The 25,239-nt window shown below is 37.7% G+C and overlaps 1 protein-coding gene across 1 annotated transcript; it reads left to right on the top strand.

Moving 5' to 3' along the window:
• Nucleotides 1–3,713: 3,713 nt before the first annotated feature.
• Nucleotides 3,714–7,288, top strand: LOC131429661 (zinc finger protein 567-like). The gene is made up of 4 exons (XM_058593939.1): nucleotides 3,714–3,740; nucleotides 5,344–5,527; nucleotides 5,588–5,730; nucleotides 5,786–7,288. The coding sequence occupies exons 2-4, from the start codon at nucleotides 5,393–5,395 to the stop codon at nucleotides 7,245–7,247; spliced, it is 1,740 nt and encodes a 579-aa protein (XP_058449922.1). The 5' UTR covers nucleotides 3,714–3,740; nucleotides 5,344–5,392; the 3' UTR covers nucleotides 7,248–7,288.
• The last annotated feature ends 17,951 nt before the right edge of the window (nucleotides 7,289–25,239 follow it).

The raw sequence follows: 25,239 nt of genomic DNA, 5'->3' as shown, positions 1-25,239 counted from the left end.
TGTCCGTACACCGCTGCCAGTAGCAGGTATAAAATGAAATGTGATGTGAGAAATAGCGTCATTTAAGTTAAAGCAGCTACTCTGAACGCACGAGACACCGTCAGCACGCTGACACCAAAAACCGGTTGAAAGGCAGCCAAAAAGTCCAGCAAGGCCCATTCTAAGCACTTTTTAGTGCTAAATATCATCCTAAAGAACTAGTTGAATTTTGTCGCTTTCCTACCATTTTCTGAGCAACTGTTACCGAAACAAGACACACACGAGAACCATCTCAGATCTCAATATTACCTACCAAAAGATTCATCAAGATGGAAATTAAAATTATTTGTACCGTCACTAACACATTCAATTACGAACGGCAATGCGAAAGCGAAAGTGATTATGTTGAACACATATTTATATATATATATATATATATATATATATATATATATATATATATATATATATATATATATATATATATATATATATATATATATATATGTATATATATGTATATATATATATATATATATATATATATATATATATATATATATATATATATATATATATATATATATATATATATATATATATATATATATATATATATATATATATATATATATATATATATATATATATACAGATTAATCTGTATTATTAAAATTACTCTTGCATACCAAAGATCGTCGATACATTTCAGATCAGGCCATTGCAATTGTCTTGTACTGAAATTTCGAGAAGAATCTGATATCTTCGAACTTCATAGCTTCAATAAAAATAAACTACAGCAAATTAAAAAGAAATTGTTTCAAGTTTGGAATATATAGTTGTAGAATAGTAGCTGTTTAATGTAACTAATCTGTACTTTAATGTAGATGCATCGCTTCAAACTCTATTAGTGAAAAAGGAGAAAGCTTGCACAATTCATACAATCAATCAACTAACTGATATTCGGAAAAGTGATGGGAGCGTGTCAGTTTTTTTCGTATTCACGATTCACGTATTCTTGGAATCAATTCTCTAATGGAAATCTGGAGCAAAAATCCGCGTTTCCCACTTGGGCAGAGGGTCTATATTTAATTTCAAAGTTATAAATGGAAAGATCTAAAATGTATCTCTGTAATCTTGTAACATAAATTGAATGTTTACCTTCCTTCCCGAATATTCCTACTAAAGGCTTATGATCAGTATAAACATTAAAAAATTTCCCATAAAGGTATTTATGAAACTTTTTAATTGTGGACACCAAAGCTAGAGCTTCTAAATGTAAAATTGGCTTAAGCAAGTCTTTTTAAAACAACAAAAAGTTTTTGTTTCCAATCTTCCACACTATCTCCTGCAATAAGTACATCGTCCAAATAACAAAAAAAAAAACATATTCTAAACCCTTTAATACTTGGTCCATCACTTGCTGGAAGATGGACGTACTAGATGATGCCCCTTGTGGCAGTCTATTGTAAGAAAATAAACCCTTTATATTATTATTTACCAAGAATTTTCTACATTTATTAGAGAGTGATAACTGGGTATATGCGCCTTCTAAATCTAATGCGCAAAAAACCTTACAACCTGCTAAACCAGCAAATAAATCTTGAGCTGTAGCAGACCCTGTCAGCTTGGAGCGATCTCAATCTTCAGTTCAGCAACGCCATCGTACGGCGTCTCATTCAACATGTCATGTCAATTGTATGGGTGCGCAGCCCTGCTATTTTGGCGCGTACGAATTTGACATTTCTCTCCCCTACTTCTATGTAAGAGATTCGATGCGGACTCACCTGAGGGCGACATGCTCGCAAAAAAGGATGTTGCCAATTATTTGTTCGGGAAATGTGAGAGCTGGATATCTTGTTAATATAATGTCTTTGGCTGTAGGCAATGGGTACAACCTAAGACAAGACTTGACATCGGGGGGGGCTGCTTTTGTTCCAAAATGGACCAGTTTCTGATTGGCTGATTTTGATGTTGCTACCTGCACATTGTGAACAGAAAAAACTTGTGCAGGGTACGCGAGCAATGATGCTTATACATTGATATTATCCGCAAAACTATTTACTGTTTCAATTTTATCATTATATTTATGTCTTTTGTTTATACCTGTTTCAATTTAATTTTTTTGTAGCTTTATAGTTTTACCTTTTTTTCTTCAATCTTCATATGCAAACGAAGTTTTGTTTTTAACTGTTGCAAGAAAACCATAAATCAAATCATAATAGTATATGAGTGGTACATTAAAAAAGATAGTATTTATTTGAAGAACATGTTACACATCGTATTCAAAAAACAACTAAAAAACATTCCCAGCTTAGCGTACTAATAGCTAACGAAACCTAATTATTCTTATAAATATTGTTACATTCTACGAAAAAAAAAACTTATGAAAACTATCAACACAATTTTTCACCAACATCCCTTTTTCCGATATCTAAAAATTCTTTCGTTTTGCCAGAAGTTATGTAGTTGTTCAATCTGCATCCTGTCTCCTGACTTTCTCTTCAGCTTTCATTTTCCGGAAGTGATTAATCACATTGGTGAAATTATTGACGACATTTGAATTGAAATATTACTTACAACGACCTCTAATGTGAATCATGGATCCCTTACGTTTATCTGCCCTCTTTGCATTTATCTTGCGATTTTCTTCATTAGGAGTGAAGGTAACTTCATAAAGTTCGTTATTTTTTTCTAAATACTCGAAAGAGAACTGTTTCAAAAAATATGTTCAATAATGCTACTTAGAGAATTATATAAAATGCTTGCCTATTTTAGAACTTATTGGTCAACATTACTTCCAAACGAAGAATTAACCAAATTTGTAATATAAATCATTTGTGTGCTTTTCTTATTGTTTTTCACGTTGCCGCGTCTCTAATGCTTCAGATTTAGGACTTATAGAACTAAGATGTCTTGAATTCACGTTTGCTTTTAGAATTTGATGCACTACTTTCATTATGTTTGTCTGGTTTCCGTATTTTTTAGAAACTGTTTGTTTATTTATGCTGGAGTCCTTGGAAACTAGTACCTAGCAACTAAAACAGTGTTGCTCACGAAAATTATTTTTATCAATAACAAGGGGTCACTAAAATTGTGGTAACTGATGGTAAATCGTTGTCGATCACTTTTTATTCGATTTTTCTATGGAGTGTCTGGTCGTGTCGTCGAATGAACTGTTGTGTTCCACACTGTGGTCGCACTAAGCATTTCTATCCAAACCTGACTTTTTCCGGTTTCCTAAAGATCCGGTAATACGTCAACAATGGATTCAATTTTATGTTCAACATGAAATATTTCGTGTTTTGTCATCAAAGCTCAATTATTTGTTTTTAAGCATTAATATATAATAAAGAAATGCATTCACCAAAACATTTTTCATGTTTATTTCAAATCAAAAACCTAAAGTCTGAAAATTTAAATGTAATATTTTTTCCCAGCATAGTTATCATAACCGACGACACGACCTGCCACTCGTCTATCGAAACTGTATCGCAAATTTAACTACCCCTCAGTAACTGGTAATGTCAAAACGAAATCGCCTGAAAAACTATTGGAACTGGCAACACAAGTTGATAGATTATTGATTTTAATTAACAGTTACCATAACCTTGGTTACTGCACATTAAAGACTTGGGAAACAAAACAAACTGCCTCGAGTGGAATTATCATTTAGTTTAATCGGATAGAGGTCTTCGTTAAGGCTTGCTGGTGCTCGAACAAATTAAAAATGAATTCCAGACAATTCAATATTCATGGATGTTTGTTAAATAGTTTACGTAACCATAATTAGATCTATAATGACTATCTGCTATGTCAATGAGTTTTTAAATGATATTAGGTTTTGCAGCCATTCAATCCGTCATTGCGAAACTTTTTATCAGTTTATTCTTTTTGAATGATTTTCTAAAGTAAAACCATTCCAATTCGCCACTTGTTCCAAATCGTGCAACCCTCGTTGCTAATCAGCATACATGTTGTGAAACAATGCGCTGTCATATTTTGGAAACTTATCTACTTCTACTCTCAGTGATTTGAGGTCTTCGCAAAGTGCGTGTATACTTTGATGAATATGAAAGACACTTCAGTATAGCCACTCAATAAAAAATTAATTTCTCAGGATATTGAATCTGATCGAAATTATAGGTTTTGAAGTGCACATCGAAAGCCTCCAGTGAAAACAGGTCTCCTTCAAATAATTTGATTATTTGTATCTCAAACAGACTGTAATTACGGTCTAGCGTAAGGCGGCTGGAATTTGTTGAAGTAGTCGAATGTGAAGAGTGTCGGATACAATTTATCAATGAAGTTACATTTTCGTTTCGTGAAGACTGGTACTAACTTCCGGGTTGGTTGACAGTAAGCAAAAGTAATGTGTTTCGGAAACTCGACTGGATATTTCTAATAAGAAAGACCATCATCATGGATGAGTTAGATGACTACACTGCAGATAGAGCTAATGGATAGCTGTGGATGATATAGGATGACGCCTTTCTGTCGCAACACTACTTCTAGTACCAGATTTGGTTATTGTGCTATTGTGGTCGACGCAAATCTAAAAAAAAACGTAACAAAATTTAAATTTATAGAAAAGTTTCACAACTTTCTCAAATGATTTGTTTATTTATTATAGTGCTCCTTGGTAACTAGTTCATAGCAACTTGAACAGTGTTGCTCAATAAGATTATTTTCATGATTATCGAGGGGTCGCTATATTTTTGGTAACTGGCGGTAAATCACTCACGAACACTTTTTGTTCAGATTTTTCTTCGGAGTCGTGTCGTCGGTATAACTTTATTAACAGATACCTTGCAATCTATTTCTGACAGAAATAATACTCACTTTGCTGCAGGGATCGCAGAGTAGGAAATTCTGTATCGAATTCAAAACACATTGCAATTAGGTTTTTTATCGTGACGACACAGTGATAAGGTTTTTTACCGTCACTGCTAACCTCAATCGGATGAACACTTTTTGACAGTCCAGCAGTACTGTTTGTAAACAGAAATTTCTTTTGTTTATTTATTGACAAATTGGATCAGACCATTTACGGTCCGTATCGCCTAAATAAAGTTTTAAAACATTTGTTCACGATTGAATACGGTTCGTTTTTAATATTTATTAAATAAAAGTGACTAGTTGCAAAGTGTAAAGATGATTGTTTTAGATGTGTTCTTCGATTTTTGTTCAAGCTTGTTTGTAAACAGTACCGCTGAACTGTCAAGGATGAATACTTGTTCATTTGTGTCGTCACGATAAAAAACCTAATAGTGTGCATAAACTCTAGGGCTGCGTATACTGATTTAGTTTTGACGTCTGAAAATTGTGAACCTATTTTGTTTGTGACATTATTTTCCTTTATAGTTGTGATTAAGAAATTATTGTCTAGGTTGGTTAAATATAGAAAACGATAATGACTACGAAGATATATACGTTGGCTTGTCGTATCTGCACCCAAGCAGATACGGACGATATGGACTCCCTGTACGATGTAACAACAGAAGGATGGACGCCTGCCCAATTAATTGAGGATTGTTTTGGTATCACGGTAAAAGGGTTCATCAATTATTTAAACCACCAGTAAAAGATATTCCATCCCTACTACTAGATGAATTCGGAAGATGGACTACCAACAAAGTATTGTCAAAATTGCAAGGAAGATTTAATAGGTGCTATTCGTTTTCACACCCGGTTACAGGAGTCCGAAGCCAAGTTCATAGATCTGATCGCTATGCCGAAGATTGAAATAAAGTATAAGATGATTTACATTACTTCCAATTGTGTTGCTTCATGTGAATAATTTCAGTGAACCAATTGATGGCACCATTTCATCAGTATTTATTTCGGAAATGTTTATCAAAACCGAGGATGACGACCAATCGGATTGTGAAGAAATGCCATTAAATGACGAGTCCTCATTGGAAGAAATTGAAACAAATGAACCACAAAAGTATAAGACGCAGAACAAACGCAGGAAGAAAAAATGGTTATCAAATGAAGATGTCTCTAAATCAGACATTGAATTGGCAGTAGACGCTTCTGTTGATCAGAAACCTACTGTTGAAGAAGTAGAACCAGATACTTCGAAACCGGCTAAAAAGCGATGGACGGAATTTAAATTCTCAGACAGTTTATCTAGTGATGATAATTTCTCTGATTATGATAGTGCACAAAGTTCCGACAGCGACGCAGAAGAGAAACCTAAGAAAAAGCGACTGTATTACGGAGTGAAAGCTGATTCACTACCGAAACGGTGTTGTGGTTGTAAGGATATGCCTTTGGACAGTCACGAAAAAGTGCAAGAGCATTCCGATAAATATCACTATAGATATCGAATAACTAACACGAGAGAAATTGAAGAAAATCCGTTTGAATGTCCAAACTGCTATAAACGGTTCGATTCAAAAAAAGAATTTCTACGTCATCAACGTAAAATGTATGTTGAAAGATTGCATCCGTGCCCTAAGTGCGACGAAGAGTTTGCAAATCATTATGTACTGCAAAGACATCTCAAACTGTATCATAAGAAGAAGATGATAATTGAAAGAATGGAAGAGTTGCGCCAGGAATCACATATCTGCTGTGCTTGTAAGAAAAAGTTTGATTCTAATGAACTTCTGAAGGCACACGCGGATGAAGTGCATGTGAAAGAACGCAACACGTATGAAGGGGATTTCGAGTTCGAATGCGAAGTTTGTTACCGGCGCTTCAAAACTCGACAGTCTATGAAAGTTCATCAATATAGAATGTTCAAAGGAAAGAAGTTTATTTGTGCCCTTTGTGGAAAAGCCTTTAAAGAAAAGGCTTTTCTTCGAGACCACGAAAATTCTCATCGACGAGAAAAACCATACGAATGTCCTAAATGCGATGCACGTTTTTCTATCAAAGGATCTTATGATGCACACGTGAGATTGCACGATGCAAAGGACGAATTCAAATGTGAATACTGTGGTCGTGGATTTCGGACAAAAAGTCTACTAAAAGGACATCTGACTGTTCATTCCGAGGATCGTCCGTTTAAATGCCATCTGTGTCCAATCACTTTTACACAACAACGACTGTTGGATTCTCATATTGAATTTCATCTAGGCAATAAACCGTTCAAGTGCCAGCAATGTCCGGCGTCGTATCGATACCAACGAGACTTGAGAGGCCATATTCGTGAGAAGCACGAGGGCATACTAAGTTTCCAGTGCACGTATTGCCCTAAAGCATTTAATCGAAAGAAGCCATTGCTAGTGCATCTTAAAACGCATGAAGCTATCTAAAAAATCAGTTTGATATTTCAATAAACGTAGAATGCTTAAAATTTGAAGTTTTCTTATTCAATGCATTATATTTTTTAAAACATGTTTCGAATTACCAGAAAGGTTATGCAATCACTGTGAAAACCAATTTTTGAACCGAAGCCCGGAGGGCCGAGTGTCCTATATCTTCCGATTCACTTCGTCAAGTACGCAAATGTCTCTGTGTGTGTGCGTACGTGTGTATGTTTTTTTTTACACTTACTTTTCTTGGAGATAGCTGGACCGATTTTCACAAACTTAAATTCAAATGAAAGGTCTTGTGATACCATGCGAAATTCCAGAACACTATTTGGATCCGACTTCCGGTTCCGGAATAATGGGGTAAAATGTGCAAAAAAAGTGTGAAATAAGTGCATCAACTTCTCGGAGATGGCCAAACTGATTTTCACAAAAATTCATATGAAAGTTCTGATGGTCCCATACAAAATTCCTGAATTTTTAGGATCTGATTTCCGGTTCCGAAGCTATAGGGTAAAATGTGCAACAAAATGAAAATATGCCTACTAATTTTTATCAGTAACAATGAATGGTCTTTTGGCCCTTTACGAAACTTCTGAAGTTCATCTCCGACTTTTGTTGCCGGAATTATAGGGTAGTGTGTTAAACATTTTATACCATCAGTTAACGTAAACAATTTTCTAAATCGGCCTCAAAACTACTTCAATCGGTAGTCATTATCAGTAGACGGCCAAACAAACCGATTTCGGTTATTTTTTTCAAGAGTACAAGAAAATGATTTTCAAGAATACCACAGTATTGATAGTACGATGGATGATTGATATGAGAAAGGCACCACTACACCACTAGGTGGATTAAAATAGACTTATTGATTTGATTTTATGTTTCGTTTTTGACTCATCAGTTCGTAGCAGTCCATTTTGAACTACTAGCGCGACCTGATGGCTCAACTAAACCGTTAGTCATCCTAGCAGTTCTACATTAACTGCTCTTATGAGTCAAAGACGAAACTAAAAATCAAATTGTTACTGGATTAAAATAAAAAAAACCCTTCTTAATCCACCTAGTGGTGTGATAATGCCTTTCTTCGAAGCAGTCTCATGAATTTCTTATAGCGCCCTTACACGTGACAATATTATTGTCAATCCAAAGTATTGTCAATACCATCAATCCAATTGGTTTGATAATTTGAGTCCGAGTTTTTCGAGAAATTCAAGCGTTTGGCGCTTTAAATATTGCAAATGAATATTAAAATATTGAGAGACGAAGCCATTGCACATATTTAACAGTTCCTCTCTGGAGAGAAAATATTGTCGGATTGATCAGCAGTTTTGATTTTTTGACAATATTTTCGTCAATCCAATGAAGTTTCCATTACACGATCAAAAGTATTGTCAATACTCCTTGTATTGACAATAATAACCCGACAATAATTTCTCTCCAGAGAGGAGACTGTCAAATATGTGCAGTGAATTCATCTCTCAATATTTCAACCCAAGTAGCACTTGTAACTTGCTCATAAAAAAATCAAAACAAAACAGATGCTGCATAATGGTTGCATGACAAACACGACGAAACAAGTCATATTATGATGGTGACAATGGAGTCAAAATAATGCTACGAATTGACATCTCATCATACTAAGTTACAATAAGTTCCAACGTAACTTTTCGGTCATCTAACTCTTACGATGTGCTCGCATTGACTGTTTTTAGTCGTTAACTGGTCACCGTAACAAAATGTGACGATGAAAAAGTGACACACTACAAGACAAAGTTAAGTAATGATTTCATATCGGTTACCGTATTCGTTGTGATGCAACAAAGAAATACAATTACAGTGTCGGTTCAAAGCTCCCGTACATTATCCCGGACCATAATATTAAATCAATAAGTAAAATAAGTAGTAAGTTCCTTCAGTTTAAAAAATTGGCTAAAGTCGAATCTGCGCTTATACGCAAATTTTTCGCCGGTACATGTGCGAAGTAAACTGGTTTCGTTTTTCGAAGTACATTCGCACTACCAGAGAAAATATTTCTACACTTTGTCACGGCACTGTATGCATGGAAACACTTATGCCATCACCATGGAACGAAATATGCATTAAATTTGAAGAAAATAAGTGCAATTTTTAATTATTGCGATTGGTCAACTGTTTTAACTTTGGTATATGAAAAACTAATATTAATCACAAAAACCTGTCTTAATCCACCTAGTGGTGTAATGATGCCTTTCTCATGTACATATAATATTGTGGTATTCTATTCAAAAATTTTCTCTTCGATTTTTGAAAGAAACCAAGTGATTGTTTATGCATAACATACAGAATAAAACAGTGCTTTGATTGCGTAAGCCATCCTTAAGAGAACGAAATGGGTTCACTATTATATGCACTTCCGGCACCGGAACCCGAGAACCGGTATAATCAAAGTCGGTTCGTACGGCCACCAACTAACATGACACACAAACTCTTCTAGTACGCACTCTATAACTCCGGATTCGGAAGTCGGATCCGGATGAAATTCAGGAATTCCGTATGGGACCGGAAGACCTTTCATTTGAATCTAAGTTTGTGGAAATCGGTCAAACCATCGCTGAGAAAAGTGAGTGAGAACCATTTTGGTATATATGACCACTATTTCCGGTACTTCCGGAACCGGATACCGGGAACCAGGATAGCCGGAATCGGTTTGTTCAGTAGCCTACTGATAATGACTATCGATTTGTGTAGTTTTGAGACCAGTTTAGAAAAATTTTCACGTTTTTTGCTTCGCCGGTTTAAGTGACGGTGTACAATATTGAACACACTTTACCCTATAATTCCGGAACCGGAAGTCGGATCCAGATGAAATTCAGGAATTCCGTATGGGACCGGAAGACCTTTCATTTGAATCTAAGTTTGTGGAAATCGGTCAAACCATCGCTGAGAAAAGTGAGTGAGAACCATTTTGGTATATATGACCACTATTTCTGGTACTTCCGGAACCGGATACCGGGAACCAGGATATCCGGAATCGGTTTGTTCAGTAGCCTACTGATAATGACTATCGATTTTTGTAGTTTTGAGACCAGTTTAGAAAAATTTTCACGTTTTTTGCTTCGCCAGTTTAAGTGACGGTGTACAATATTGAACACACTTTACCCTATAATTTCGGAACCGGAAGTCGGATCCGGATGAAATTCAGGAATTCCGTATGGGACCGGAAGACCTTTCATTTGAATCTAAATTTGTGGAAATCGGTCAAACCATCGCTTAGAAAAGTGAGTGAGAACCATTTTGGTATATATGACCACTATTTCTGGTACTTCCGGAACCGGATACCGGGAACCAGGATAGCCGGAATCGATTTGTTTAGTTGCCTAATGATAATGACTATCGATTTGTGTAGTTTTGAGACCAGTTTAGAAAAATTTTCACGTTTTTTGCTTCGCCGGTTTAAGTGACGGTGTAGGGTCTGGAAGCACTGATATGGACAAATGGTTGATTTAGCAACACATCGTCCAGGAAGGGCGTGAGGGAAGAGGAAAAGGAAAAAGAGCAGGACGCTGAATGGACGCGAAATAAAGCCGCGTAATAAAACGAGATTGTCGACGTGTCTGAAGATTATTATAATCCGAATACGAAGTCCCACACTACAATTTGGCGACGCAGGAAAATTCAGGGTATGTATGAAGGAACACCGATTGGATTGAACGGTAGGAATCGTGCTTAATAAATCCTATAGTGGATTTGCCCAAGAAGATGGTGTCTTCTTAGAACAATAGCGTTTATTTTCTCCGTTATTGGTTTCATTCGTAGTAATGTGCATTGGAATTTGCAATTGCGAATCAAACAATAATCTAGGGCGACACTCGAACTTCAGCGTCGATGATGCAATGGGGATCATAAGGGTTGATCAATGTTCGCAAGGGGCGAATAAAATGAGTTAAAAAAAAAATTGGTTAGAACTGGTCGTAAGGGACGACTTAAAAAAAAAATCAAATTCAAGTAGAAGAAAAATCATGAGGGTTGATTTTTTTCTGCAGGGATGAATTGATTCGGAGTCTTTGTTGAGAATCATGAGGGATGATCAGTTTTGAAATATTGAGGTCTCGTGAGGGTCGATACACAATAAAAAAGGGTAGCCGATGTTAAAACAGAAATGTTGCGTGTTGTGAAGACTTTTTCAGTCCCGGAACTGTTTGTGACATATAATTGTAATCCCATTATTTGTTTTTAATTGTCATTCTTTCTCTATTCTATAGTAATGAATAATTACGTTACAGATGAGCGACGCTAGACCAATGCCACCATTCAAATGCGAGGACATTGCTTAATCGCGTCTCAACCATGAGTGGAATGATTGGAAGAGTGGTTTGGAGAGATATTTTGATGCTCATGACATCACTGATCAATACAAAAAACGGGCAAAGTTGTTATATTTGGGAGGACCCCAATTAGACAAAGTGTTTACTAACCTTCCGGATGGAAACAAATTCCCGTTAGTTGCTACAGAGAAAAAATATTATGACGTGGCAATAGCTGCCTTGGATAATTATTTCCACCCCGTGAAGCAAGATATTCTCGAACGCCGCCGTTTGCGACAGATGAAGCAACTACCAAACGAAAAATTTTCACACTATATGGTACGTTTGAGGCAGCAAGTAGCGTTGTGCGGCTTCGACAAGTATCCAAAAGTGACGAAACAAATTTTAACGGAAATGATTATAACGGATGTAATCGTTGAAGGTTGTCTTTCGATCGAACTCCGGAGACGAATGTTGTTAAAAGATCGGACGTTAGAAGAAATTGAAGAGATTGCAACTGGACTGGAAGGCGTTGACTCTCAGATTCAGGATCTGTCTGAGAAATCAACTGATGGTATTGTTACTGAAAAGGTGTTCAACATCGAGAACCGTGCAGTACATGTACCGAAGCGCACATCAATGTCTATTCACAAACCAGGCACAGCTCGATTTCGGGGTCATCATTCTATGCAACATGCTAAAAGCATTGTATGTTTCAATTGTGGGAAAGCAGGGCATATATCTACATCGGAACTTTGCCCAGCAAAAGGGAAACATTGCCGAAACTGTAATCGAATAGGACACTTCGATTCTACTTGTAAATCTCCTCGTGCAAGTGTTTCGGAAACACTCAGTAAAAAAATTCGTGTGGTTGAAGAGCAAAGAAATCCTAGTTCAGATGAGAAAAAAGCTTACTACGCTTTTTTTAGCGGTAACCGTAGTAATATGTTAACATTTGAAGTCGGCGGCGTGCCTTTGAAGATGTTAGTTGATTCCGGGGCTGATGCTAATTTGGTGACATCCGAAGCATGGGAAAATTTAAAATCAGCTGGCATACGCGTTACAAGTTCTTCAAAAGGCTCAGATCGTCCCTTTATTGCTTATGGTAGTACTAATCCGCTTACTGTTCGTGGAATGTTTAAAGCTGACATCAAGATTCTTGAGCGTGTTGCAGTTGCTCAGTTCTATGTCGTAGAGAATGGACAAACATGTTTGTTAGGTGATGCCACCGCAAAGCTGTTGAATGTTCTACAAGTCGGTATCAGTTTAAATTGCGTAGAGAAGTCGAAGCCATTTCCTTGTATCAGTAATATTGAAATCCACATTCATATCAAACCTGATTCAAAGCCTATCGTACAACCCGTAAGGAGACTACCTATCCCTTTGGAGGCAGAAGTTAATCGGAAACTAAGTGAGATGTTAAGCAAGGATATAATTGAACGTAAAACGGGTCCTACCTCATGGGTTTCCCCGTTAGTTGTCGTCGCTAAAGCAAATGGAGAACTGCGGTTGTGTGTAGATCTTCGGAGAGTGAACCAAGCCATTTTGCGGGAGCATCATCCTATGCCTATGATTGAACAAATACTAGCACGAATCGGAAAAGGTACTGTAAGAAGTAAGTTGGATATAAAAGACTCATTTCTTCAAATTATGATTGCCCCAGAATCTCGAGACATTCTCACATTCATAACTGAAAAAGGGTTATACAGGTTTAAAAGACTACCTTTCGGCCTAGTGACGGCTCCAGAAATCTTTCAAAGAGTTGTTGACGAAATCCTTTGTGGTTGTGATGGGACACACTGGTATCTTGATGATATTCTCATAGAGGGTAGTACTTTAGAAGAACATGATTCGAGACTTGAAAAAGTTTTAGTGAGACTTGCGAAGCGAGGGGTTCAATTGAATCTAGAAAAGTGTCAGTTCAGAGTGGCCGAATTGGAATTTCTTGGCCATAAAATTACCGAATCTGGCATAGCACCATCGGATACGAAAGTGACAGCGATAACAACTTTTCGTCGACCTTCAACCGAAAGTGAGGTCCGCAGTTTTTTGGGTTTGGCGAATTATCTCAATAAGTACATTGCTCACCTAGCTACCTTAGATGAGCCCCTCAGAGAATTGACTAGAAAGGGGATAAAGTTTTCTTGGGAGCCTCGCCATGAAAAAGCTTTTCTAGCAATTAAGCAAGCAATGTCTGACGTGCGTATACTCGGTTTTTATGATTCTTCGTATAGAACGTCTGTGATTACTGATGCTAGCCCTACAGGTCTAGGGGCAATGCTGGTACAGACCGACGATAAAGGGAATAACAACGTAATAAGTTTCGCATCCAAGGCGCTCACAGAAACGGAGAGGAGATACTGCCAAACGGAAAAGGAGGCTTTAGGATTGGTGTGGGCCGTTGAAAAATTTCAATTCTATCTCATAGGTCGAAATTTTGACTTAGTTACGGACTGCAAAGCTCTGATGTATTTATTTACACCTCGTTCTCGCCCGTGTTCTAGAATTGAACGGTGGGTACTTAGATTGCAGTGTTTCAACTACTCGATTGTTCATATTCGAGGGGATCAAAATTTCGCTGATGCCCTTTCACGACTTTCTTGCCCTATCGTTGAGCCCTTTGATACGACGGAAGAGCTTATTGTTCGTCATTTCACAGCCGTAATTACTGAATCGGTTGCTGTTTCTTGGGAAGAGTTGATTCAAGAATCTCAAAATGATGCGGAAATTATAAGTATATTTAAATGCCTTAAGGAAAATAGAGTTGAATCACTACCAACTGCATATCGTATTATTTCAACAGAGGTTTGTGATGTTGGTGGAGTGCTTTTGCGAGGAGACCGTATAATTGTACCTGCTACTTTACGACAACGAGTTTTGAACATAGCACACGATGGACATCCTGGAGTGCGAATGATGAAATCGTATCTTCGATCCGTCGTTTGGTGGCCAAAGATGGATGCGGAAGTAGAAAATTATGTAAAAAGCTGTCGTGGATGTGCCTTGGTGTCTACACCTGACGTTCCTGAACCAATGTTTCGGAAATCACTTCCTTCTGGACCTTGGGAAGATATTGCTATAGATTTTCTTGGTCCTCTTCCTGATGGCCAACATTTGCTAGTAGTTGTAGACTGCTATAGTAGATATTTAGAAATTCGTGAAATGAGCTGTATTGATTCTACGGAGACAATTGGTTGTTTGATACAAATGTTTGCGCGATTCGGTATACCATCGTTGATCAAAGCGGATAATGGTCCACAGTTCACTAGTGAGGAGTTTAGAGCGTTTGGGAAGGAATACGGAATACGGATAGTAAACACAATTCCTTATTGGCCGCAAATGAATGGTCAGGTGGAACGCCAAAATCGTTCAATTTTAAAACGGTTGCGTATTGCACAGGAGCTTGGTAAAGACTGGCGAAAAGAGTTGCACGAATACCTGCTTGTATACCACGTAACTAACCACCCAACTACGGGCGAAGCTCCATCAAAACTAATGTTCGGACGACGAATTAAGAGTAGACTTCCTCATGTTCCACGTCATTTCGATGATGAAGCTGTGAGAGACTTCGATGGTCTGCAGAAAGAAAAGGGGAAGAGTTATGGCGATAGAAAACGACGGGCTGCGTATAGCGAAATAAAGGAAGGCGATAGCGTTTTCTTAAAACGTGCGAAGAAAAATCATAAATTACAATCGGATTTTTCTCCTGAAGAATATAAAGTTATAAGTAAAAATGGATCTGATGTCACCGTGCAATGCCTGAAATCGGGAAAAGAGTTACGTCGAAATGTTTCGCACTTGAAGAAAGTTCCTGTCGCCCAAGACGATAAACAGTCAACTCCGAACAAAGAAAACGATCATTCGATGCATAACGGTACAATCGACGCTAAATTAAATCCTCACGAAATCGTTGAAGAGGAACCGATTCGTTGTCAACGCGGACGACAACAGCCATCGAAATTTAAAGATTACATTCCGTATTAGATTGAAAAAAGTTTAGGTGGGGTTGTAGGGTCTGGAAGCACTGATATGGACAAATGGTTGATTTAGCAACACATCGTCCAGGAAGGGCGTGAGGGAAGAGGAAAAGGAAAAAGAGCAGGACGCTGAATGGACGCGAAATAAAGCCGCGTAATAAAACGAGATTGTCGACGTGTCTGAAGATTATTATAATCCGAATACGAAGTCCCACACTACAGACGGTGTACAATATTGAACACACTTTACCCTATAATTTCGGAACCGGAAGTCGGATCCGGATGAAATTCAGGAATTCCGTATGGGACCACGAGACCTTTCATTTGAATCTAAGTTTGTGGAAATCGGTCAAACCATCGCTTAGAAAAGTGAGTGAGAACCATTTTGGTATATATGACCACTATTTCTGGTACTTCCGGAACCGGATACCGGGAACCAGGATAGCCGGAATCGGTTTGTTTAGTTGCCTACTGATAATGACTATCAATTTGTGTAGTTTTGAGATAAGTTTAGAAAAATTTTCACGTTTTTTGCTTCGCCGGTTTAAGTGACGGTGTACAATATTGAACACACTTTACCCTATAATTTCGGAACCGGAAGTCGGATCCGGATGAAATTCAGGAATTCCGTATGGGACCACGAGACCTTTCATTTGAATCTAAGTTTGTGGAAATCGGTCAAACCATCGCTTAGAAAAGTGAGTGAGAACCATTTTGGTATATATGACCACTATTTCTGGTACTTCCGGAACCGGATACCGGGAACCAGGATAGCCGGAACCGATTTGATTAGTTGCCTACTGATAATGACTATCGATTTGTGTAGTTTTGAGACCAGTTTAGAAAAATTTTCACGTTTTTTGCTTCGCCGGTTTAAGTGACGGTGTACAATATTGAACACATTTTACCCTATAATTCCGGAACCGGAAGTCGGATCCGGATGAAATTCAGGAATTCCGTATGGGACCACGAGACCTTTCATTTGAATCTAAGTTTGTGGAAATCGGTCAAACCATCGCTGAGAAAAGTGAGTGAGAACCATTTTCGTATATATGACCACTATTTCCGGTACTTCCGGAACCGGATACCGGAAACCAGGATAGCCGGAATCGGTTTGTTTAGTTGCCTACTGATAATGACTATCGATTTGTGTAGTTTTGAGACCAGTTTAGAAAAATTTTCACGTTTTTTGCTTCGCCGGTTTAAGAGACGGTGTACAAAATTGAACACACTTTACCCTATAATTCCGGAACCGGAAGTCGGATCCGGATGAAATTCAGGAATTTCGTATGGGACCGGAAAGCCTTTTATTTGAATCTAAGTTTGTGGAAATCGGTCAAACCATTGCTTAGAAAAATGAGTGAGTACTTCCGGAACCGGATACCGGGAACCAGGATAGCCGGAATCGATTTGATTAGATGCCTAATGATAATGACTATCGATTTGTGTAGTTTTGAGACCAGTTTAGAAAAATTTTCACGTTTTTTGCTTCGCCGGTTTAAGTGACGGTGTACAATATTGAACACACTTTACCCTATAATTTCGGAACCGGAAGTCGGATCCGGATGAAATTCAGGAATTCCGTATGGGACCACGAGACCTTTCATTTGAATCTAAGTTTGTGGAAATCGGTCAAACCATCGCTTAGAAAAGTGAGTGAGAACCATTTTGGTATATATGACCACTATTTCTGGTACTTCCGGAACCGGATACCGGGAACCAGGATAGCCGGAATCGGTTTGATTAGTTGCCTACTGATAATGACTATCGATTTGTGTAGTTTTGAGACCAGTTTAGAAATATTTTTACGTATTTTGTTTCGCCGGTTTAAGTGACGGTGTACAATATTGAACACACTTTACCCTATAATTCCGGAACCGGAAGTCGGATCCGGATGAAATTCAGGAATTCCGTATGGGACCACGAGACCTTTCATTTGAATCCTAGTTTGTCAAAATCGGTTCAGCCATCTCCGAGAAAACCTAGTGAGATTATTTGACACATACACACACACATACATACACACACACACACACACACACACACACACACACACACACACACACACACACACACACACACACACACACACACACACACACACACACACAGACATTGCTCAGCTCGATGAACTGAGTCTAATGGTATATGACACTTGGCCCTCCGGGCCAATTTTCACTAGTCGGTTTTTCAAGTGATTGCATAACCTTTCTATATGAGAAAGGCAAAAAATTCTAACTGAACACACTTCGACTTTTTAGCTGTAAATTTCATATGACGGGAATAAAAATATGAATATTATTTTGTATGTCGATGTTCTGAAACCCAAAATATCGAAGGCGCTTTTTTCAATAAGTACAATTATCAACTTCACCATAAATATCGAATAGCACTTAGATTTTGAGTAGATATAGTGAGTTTAAAGAATATTGTATTCTATATTTTAGCTCTCACTATCGGATGCCAATTTTTGGTCGTAAATGTTGAATGGGAAAAACACCAACAAATTGTAACTTGACACAAACTTATATTTTCAGTTTCATTGTGACTGATTTGCGCGCTGAATCAAATCAAAAATTCTTTACTGAGAAATTGTTTCTCAACCCTTGGTAAGTCGCACAAGCTCCGCCTCTTACGCTTTTCAGGTTATAATGCACGTTGCAAAGTCTTCTACTTTTTCCATGAATTTGTGTCATATAAGTTACTGTCATTGAAGTGTAATAACGTGTGCTACTTGGGAATGTTCATTTGCAATATTTGAAGTTCCAAACGCTTAATTTTCTCGAAAAATGCGGACTCAAGTTACCAGGTCAATTGGATTGACGGTATTGACAATACTTTGGATTGACAATAATATTGTCACGTGTAAGGGCTGCTTAAGGGCCGCTTATCATTTTATGAAATAATTTCTGACACTAATTTTGGCTCATTTTTGACACCAATTAATTCAGATTGATTCGAGTGGTTCACAAAAGCATGCTTCAGTGTTTATGTCACATACTCGGTATCGTTTTTCCAATCAAGCGCTTGGCATTTAAGTTGCCTTTTTATATGAGAAGAGTGATGCTAATCTAAAAAAACTCTCATATTACTCATTACATCATAAATATAACTGTAAAATTCTCAAAAACAACTGTTTATTGAATAGAAATAGGAAAGTTTGTTCGAACCTAATCTAACAAACTCTATAAAACCTGTTTACCCTGTAGTTCCGGAACCGAAAGTAGTATCCACAACAAATTAAGGAATTCTGTATGAAACTGTAAGAATTTTCTTTTGAACCTATAAGTTTGTGAAAATCGATTTGGCCATCTCCTAGAAAAGTGAGTGAGATCCTTTTTGCAGTTTTTGATCACTATTTCCAATTCTTTCGAGACCGGATACAGATAAACGGAATAGCCGAAGTTGGTTCGTTTACTACCAACAAATATGACCTACAAATTGGAACAGTTTTGAACGTAGTTACAATCTCATACTATATTTCGATTAAACCAATTAAACGAAATCTAACAAACGAAACGAACCTGTGTTTTTGTTACTTCTGCATATGTAAGTCAAGTTAAACAGCATTAAACATGTAATAGGATTATTATTATTATTATTATTATTATTATTATTATTATTATTATTATTATTATTATTATTATTATTATTATTATTATTATTATTATTATTATTATTATTATTATTATTATTATTATTATTATTATTATTATTATTGACATCACTACACAACGTGTACGAAATAGAACAAAGCACGCCTTGTTCGTTTTGTGTTTTCTTCTTCTTTCGGTGTTGTACATATTGTCACTCTATATGGCGATTTGAAAACTTTGACACTCATCGCCCTGCAACTGCGGAACCGGAAGTCGGATCCGGATGAAATTTCACAGTAGGTTTAAAAACAGTATGAACTTTAATTCAAATCAAGATTTGTCAAAATCGGTTCAAGCATCGCAGAGAAATCGAAGTGAATTTAGTTTAAGGAGTTTTTCTTCTCCACTTTCGGTGCTCTCGGAACAGGAAAAGAGGGGAGCAGTAGTGCCGAATTAAGTTTTCATGCCCACAAACTAACAAGCTCTGCAAACTAGAAGAATTTATCAGACAGTTTTAAGGGATTTGTACCTGTTTTTAACCATCGTTCGTGGAAAAATACTAATAAAATTGGTAATTTTCCACTTATCACGCTTTAGTTCCGAAACCGGAAGTCGGATCCTGATAAAATGTTTCACAAATTTTTAGGATATTATAAGACCTTTCATTTGAATCTTAGTTTGCAAAAATCGGTTGAGTTGTTCCAGAGATAATTGAGTGTAAACTTTTTCTCAAATTTTCACATATTACCATAGTCAAATTTTCACATATTACTTAAGTGAACCCGATCTAACACGGCAACGATGAGCGCTGAGAATAACTGTGCCAAATTCAGCCAGGTTATATCCGGCATCGATTCGGTTTCATGCCGCGGGTATTGTGGATGTAAGTTCCATATGACCTGTTCTAACGTCTCCCGAGCCCTCATGAACTATTTTACATCGCATCGCAAAAATCTGTACTGGATGTGTGATAATTGTGCCGCTTTGTTTGATAATTCGCATCTTCGTTCGATTTCAAAAGCGGCTGATGATAAATCACCTCTAGTGTCATTCACTGAGGCGATCAACAACTTGCAAAGCGAAATAAAGCAATTGTCGAGTCAAACTCCACGTACTATCACACCGAGAACTCGAATATGGCCCATTGATCCTGACCGTGCAGCCAAACGGCCCCGAGGACCGGACTTGTCACAAAGGGCATCCGAATGCTTGTCGGGATCGAAACAACCAGGAGAGAATGTTGTTTGTGTTCCTATCTGTGAAAGACCGGCGAACAAATTCTGGCTTTACTTGTCCCGCATAAGACCTGACGCATAAGACCATGACTAATGACGACATATCTAAAATGGTTCGTGCAAACCTCGAATTATCATATGATCCCGAGGTGGTTAAGTTGGTGGCTAAAGGAAGTGATGTCAGCAACATGACTTTCATATCCTTTAAAGTCGGTTTGGACCCAGCTCTAAAAATGAGCGCTTTGGACCCAACAACCTGGCCACAAGGAATTTTATTCCGTGAGTTCGAGGACTATCAGTGGCCCTTACACGATCATTAAAAGTGTCATTACTAAGTAATGACACTTATGCTCAAACGCTCGTCATTACTGCATTACCGTACATCATTACTTTTTAGCATTACACGTTCATTATTAATGATGAGTATTTGTAACTACTCCAGCAATAGCAATATTTTTATTTTCGTGTAGCTGAAAATAAATTTGATTTGCCATTGAAACGTTAAGGTTAATGAAATATTAACAATTTAAATCTACACTTTGTCATTTTTTCGCGTATAGTTCTGAAGATATTCATCACTTCCACAAAAAAAATAAGAAGAAGAAATAATGTTGGTAATGATGGAAAATCCACAATTCCATCATTACTGAACTCGTAGACCTTACACGATCATTAAAAGTGCCATTCCTTTTTAGTAATGACACTTTTAATGATCGTGTAAGGGCCGCTATCCGGATAAAAAATTTCGGGAACCATTCTCTCTGACTCCAACGTCGCAGCAATAGAAAGAGGTTTTATACTGGGACGCGCCGAAAGTGAAATTATGGAAGCCTCTGATCCCACCACCACAGTCGAGCCACTGCAGCCAGCGTTCGTCAGCCGTCCCGGTCCTGTGGGTGGTAATGGTGATGAGGTCTTCCAAGCCTCCAATTTCGGCAAGTATACATTTTTGTCGGATCATTCCATCGCTGATTTGTTTCCCGCTTCCAGCTTGTCACCAGATCAACGATTACTGGGATGCAGCGCCACTGGTATTATGGAAGCCTCTGATCCCCCCGCCACAGTCGAGCCACTGCAGCCAGCGTTCGTCAGCCGTCCCAGTCCTGTGTGTGGGAGTGGGGACGAGGTCTTCCAAATCGATGCTATAGGCAAGTACGCTCCCGTTATAGATGTGTCGAGCACTGAAATTTTACCCGCTTCCAGCTCTATGGCGGCGAATCAGTCATGTCTTTCGAGTATCCGGGTATACTACCAAAACGTTGGTGGTATGAATGCATGCATTGATGAGTATTTGTTGGCTTGCTCGGATGAATGTTTCGACGTGATAGCTTTTACGGAGACCTGGCTTAACGATTGCACCCTGTCTGTGCAAGTCCTCGGTGAAAACTATGAAGTTTTCCGAACGGATCGTAGTTCGAGCAACAGTACGAAAAGTACTGGTGGCGGCGTACTTGTTGGTGTTCATCGTCGTCTAAAAGCACAACTAATCCAATGTACCAGTGGTAGTTGCGTTGAACAGGTATCCCAAGTAACAATTTTTGTTACGCTAGCTTGTTTGTGACTAGTTTGCAACCAGATATTTGAGTGATTGTTACTAACATCTAACCACTTGCATGACTCAAAAAGCGCAGTTTCTACTAGTTGTCAAGTCGGTTAAAAAAAGTTGTCGTTACGTTGTAATGCCATACTGAAATAACTTATCTTTTCATAACTTCAAAATAACTTGTTTTCAAGTAAACTAGTTGAAACTTAGTCACCATCGACATTATAAACATTGAATGAATCCAGAATACTTTTTTATCATTAATAAAAAAGCAGAAGAGTACTTTAAATCACAAACTTGATACAAGGTACAAATTTTACAACGATTTTAAAACTGTCGAGCAAAATTCAATTTTACTTAGCTGTTTTTTATGCGCCTTCAATCAAAATCTGTTTATAAAGATATAAAAAATATACAAAAAAATAACGCTATGTTCAGAATGCTCAAAATTATTCCAAGTAGAGTGATTTCTCATCATTTTAAATTCATATATCATGAGAATTATAGAATTATCACAATCGATGTTCAATCCCTATATTATTTTCTTCGTGTTTATGATAGTGCATAGAACAAAAATGACTATTCTGCCTTTCACAATTTTCGGCAAAAAGTAGTTTTGAAAAAAGTAATATCCTGGTTTTATTTATGTTTCATACACTTCTTGAGACTCCATTTTGTGTTTGCCATATTCAAGCCAACAAAGGTTGTTTTGTTTGGATTTTCGTTATTATAACTTTGGGAAAACCTACCGATAACTACCTGAATCCAGGCGCGTACACAGGGGGGGGGGGGGGGTTTTAGGGGTTCAAACCCCCCCCCCCCCCCCCCCCCCCCCCCCCCCGAAACAAAAAATTATAACCCATGGGAAACATTGTGATATAAATTGTACATGTGTTGATTTATCACCATGTTCTAAAACCCCCCCCCGAAAATTTTCTCTCGCTACGCGCCTGCCTGAATCAATGAAGAAATTATATGTTATAATCTCATAATATCTAAGTTATTACTACATCAATTCACATAGTAACGATTTACATATACGCTTACGTTTTTATAATCGTTTCGCAACCTTTTTTCAACTAGTAGCTAAAACCAAAACTGTGATTAAAGATATGTTAGAATCAAGTAACGATAACTTACAAATGATAGTTAGCTCAATGTTTATGTTATAAAGAAACACTGGCGTCACCTTGTTTTAACCAGCATAACATAAAAAACATGTTCGTGTTCTTGTTGCAACATAGTTGGGCTAAGTGGTATCAGAACTAGTTACGGGTTGCCAATATTAGAGTCAAATAAACTTATTTTCAACTAGTAGCTAGAAATAAAGTTGTGATTAAAGATATGTTTGGATTAAGTTACGATAGCTTATAATTTATAATTAATTCAATATGACAAAAAGATGTGGTGATTTGAAACCTAAACAACTATTTCGTAACTGGTTATGTTATGAAGAAACATTGCTGTCACCTTGTTTTAACCAGTATAGCATAAAAAACATATTCGTGCTCTTGTTGCAACTTAGTTTGGACTTAGTCGCATCAGAACTAGTTGCGGATTGCTACTTGGGATGGGTACAAATTAAGTTGGCTAGTTATTCAACTTTTTTCTGTGCGGTTTATTTTCCGCCGGACCGTACTCGTGACCTGCCGTTGATCGATGCCCATCTTTTGTCCCTCGAAGAGATATGCTCTTACGGTTGCCCTGTTGACGAAATATTAATCGTTGGGGATTTTTACTTTCCCAATCTAAAATGGCAACCAGCTTCGAACGGCTTTCTTTTCGCGGATCCTTCGCAGTCATCTTTTCATGCTGGCAGTATCAGTTTGCTTGATCGTTACAGCACAAATCTGATGCGCCAATTCAACCACGTGACGAATGAAAACAATAAAATACTGGATCTCTGTTTTTCGAGTAAATCCGATTCCGCTCCCAAGATTGCTGCTGCACCCGTTCCTATGGTGAAATATGAAAAGCACCACCCTCCTTTATGCCTTGAGATAGAAGCTTCTCGGCAGTCTCATAGCTCCAATGTGGATGGAACCGTCAGATATGATTATAAAAAAGCAGACTATAGAAAAATTATCGACTTTTTGTCGAATATTGATTGGAGTGAAGTTCTCGACAAAGACGATGCAAATCTTGCTGTTCAGACTTTTTCCAATATTTTGACGTATGCTATAGATCATTATGTGTCGAAACGACTAAGTAATGTTTTCAGACAAGCTCCATGGCAAACTACTGAATTGAAACGATTAAAATCATCTAAAAGATCTGCGTTAAAAAAATATTCCAAGCATGGCGGGTATGCACTGCGCGCAAACTACGTACACATCAACTCTTTATATGAAAGGACAGCAAAACGTTACCACGCACGCTACCTTCGGAATGTTCAGAACAAATTGAAGTCTGATCCTAAATCTTTTTGGAAGTACGTAAACGACCAACGAAAAGAATCGAATTTGCCCTCGTCGATGGTATATGGGATAAGTATTGGAACTAATCTAGATGAAATTTGTCAAACTGTTTTCCGAAAAGTTTTCCAGCGTTTTCTCCAATGAAGTGTTGTCACCAAACCAAATCGCCCAAGCAGCAATGAACGTTCCAGTATCACATCAGTTGTTGGATACTATCAGTGTTGACGAAGATTCAGTAAAAATGACTATCGCCAAAATGAAATCTTCGAGCACTTCCGGACCCGATGGTATTCCTGCAATCTTTGTGAAAAAATGCTCCATCGGTTCAATTTCACTTATCTGCCAAATTTTTCGTTTATCGCTAACATCTGGGATCTTCCCTGATTCCTGGAAGTTTTCATACATGTTTCCAGTTCATAAAAAAGGAGACAAAAAAGACATCGACAACTACCGTGGAATCACGTCGCTCAGTGCTATTCCAAAGCTTTTTGAAATGGTGGTACTTGAATCCATATTCAACCATTGTAAATGGTTTATTGCAGAAACACAACATGGGTTTATGCCGAAACGGTCTACGACTACCAATCTCTTGACCTTCATGACGTTTGTGACGAATGCTATATCCTGCGGTTTAAAAACTGACGTTATCTACACGGACCTTTCCGCTGCCTTTGACAAAATTAACCACGCCATTACTGTTGCTAAGTTAGACAGATTGGGATTTGGTTCTAACATGCTGCGTTGGTTTTCCTCATACCTTAATAATCGCCGATTAGCAATCAAGATAAATGACGCTGTATCCAAAAAGTTCATCGCTTCTTCTGGGATTCCACAAGGCAGCCATCTCGGACCTCTGATTTTCCTCCTATATTTTAACGATGTGAATCTTTCTCTAAATTGTCCACGTTTATCTTTCGCTGATGATCTCAAGCTATTCCAAA

This window comes from Malaya genurostris, chromosome 2 (assembly GCF_030247185.1).
Source record: "Malaya genurostris strain Urasoe2022 chromosome 2, Malgen_1.1, whole genome shotgun sequence".
NCBI classification, from domain to species: Eukaryota; Metazoa; Arthropoda; class Insecta; order Diptera; family Culicidae; genus Malaya; species Malaya genurostris.
This window is presented reverse-complemented; position numbering and strand designations above follow the sequence as displayed.

Excerpts from the sequence above, each read along its gene's own strand:
- LOC131429661 (XM_058593939.1), top strand. The coding sequence starts at position 5,393 with ATGACTACGAAGATATATACGTTGGCTTGTCGTATCTGCACCCAAGCA. Across the intron at positions 5,528-5,587 it reads AGGATTGTTTTGGTATCACG|ATGAATTCGGAAGATGGACT; the intron begins GTAAAAGGGTTC and ends CCCTACTACTAG. Across the intron at positions 5,731-5,785 it reads ATGCCGAAGATTGAAATAAA|TGAACCAATTGATGGCACCA; the intron begins GTATAAGATGAT and ends GAATAATTTCAG.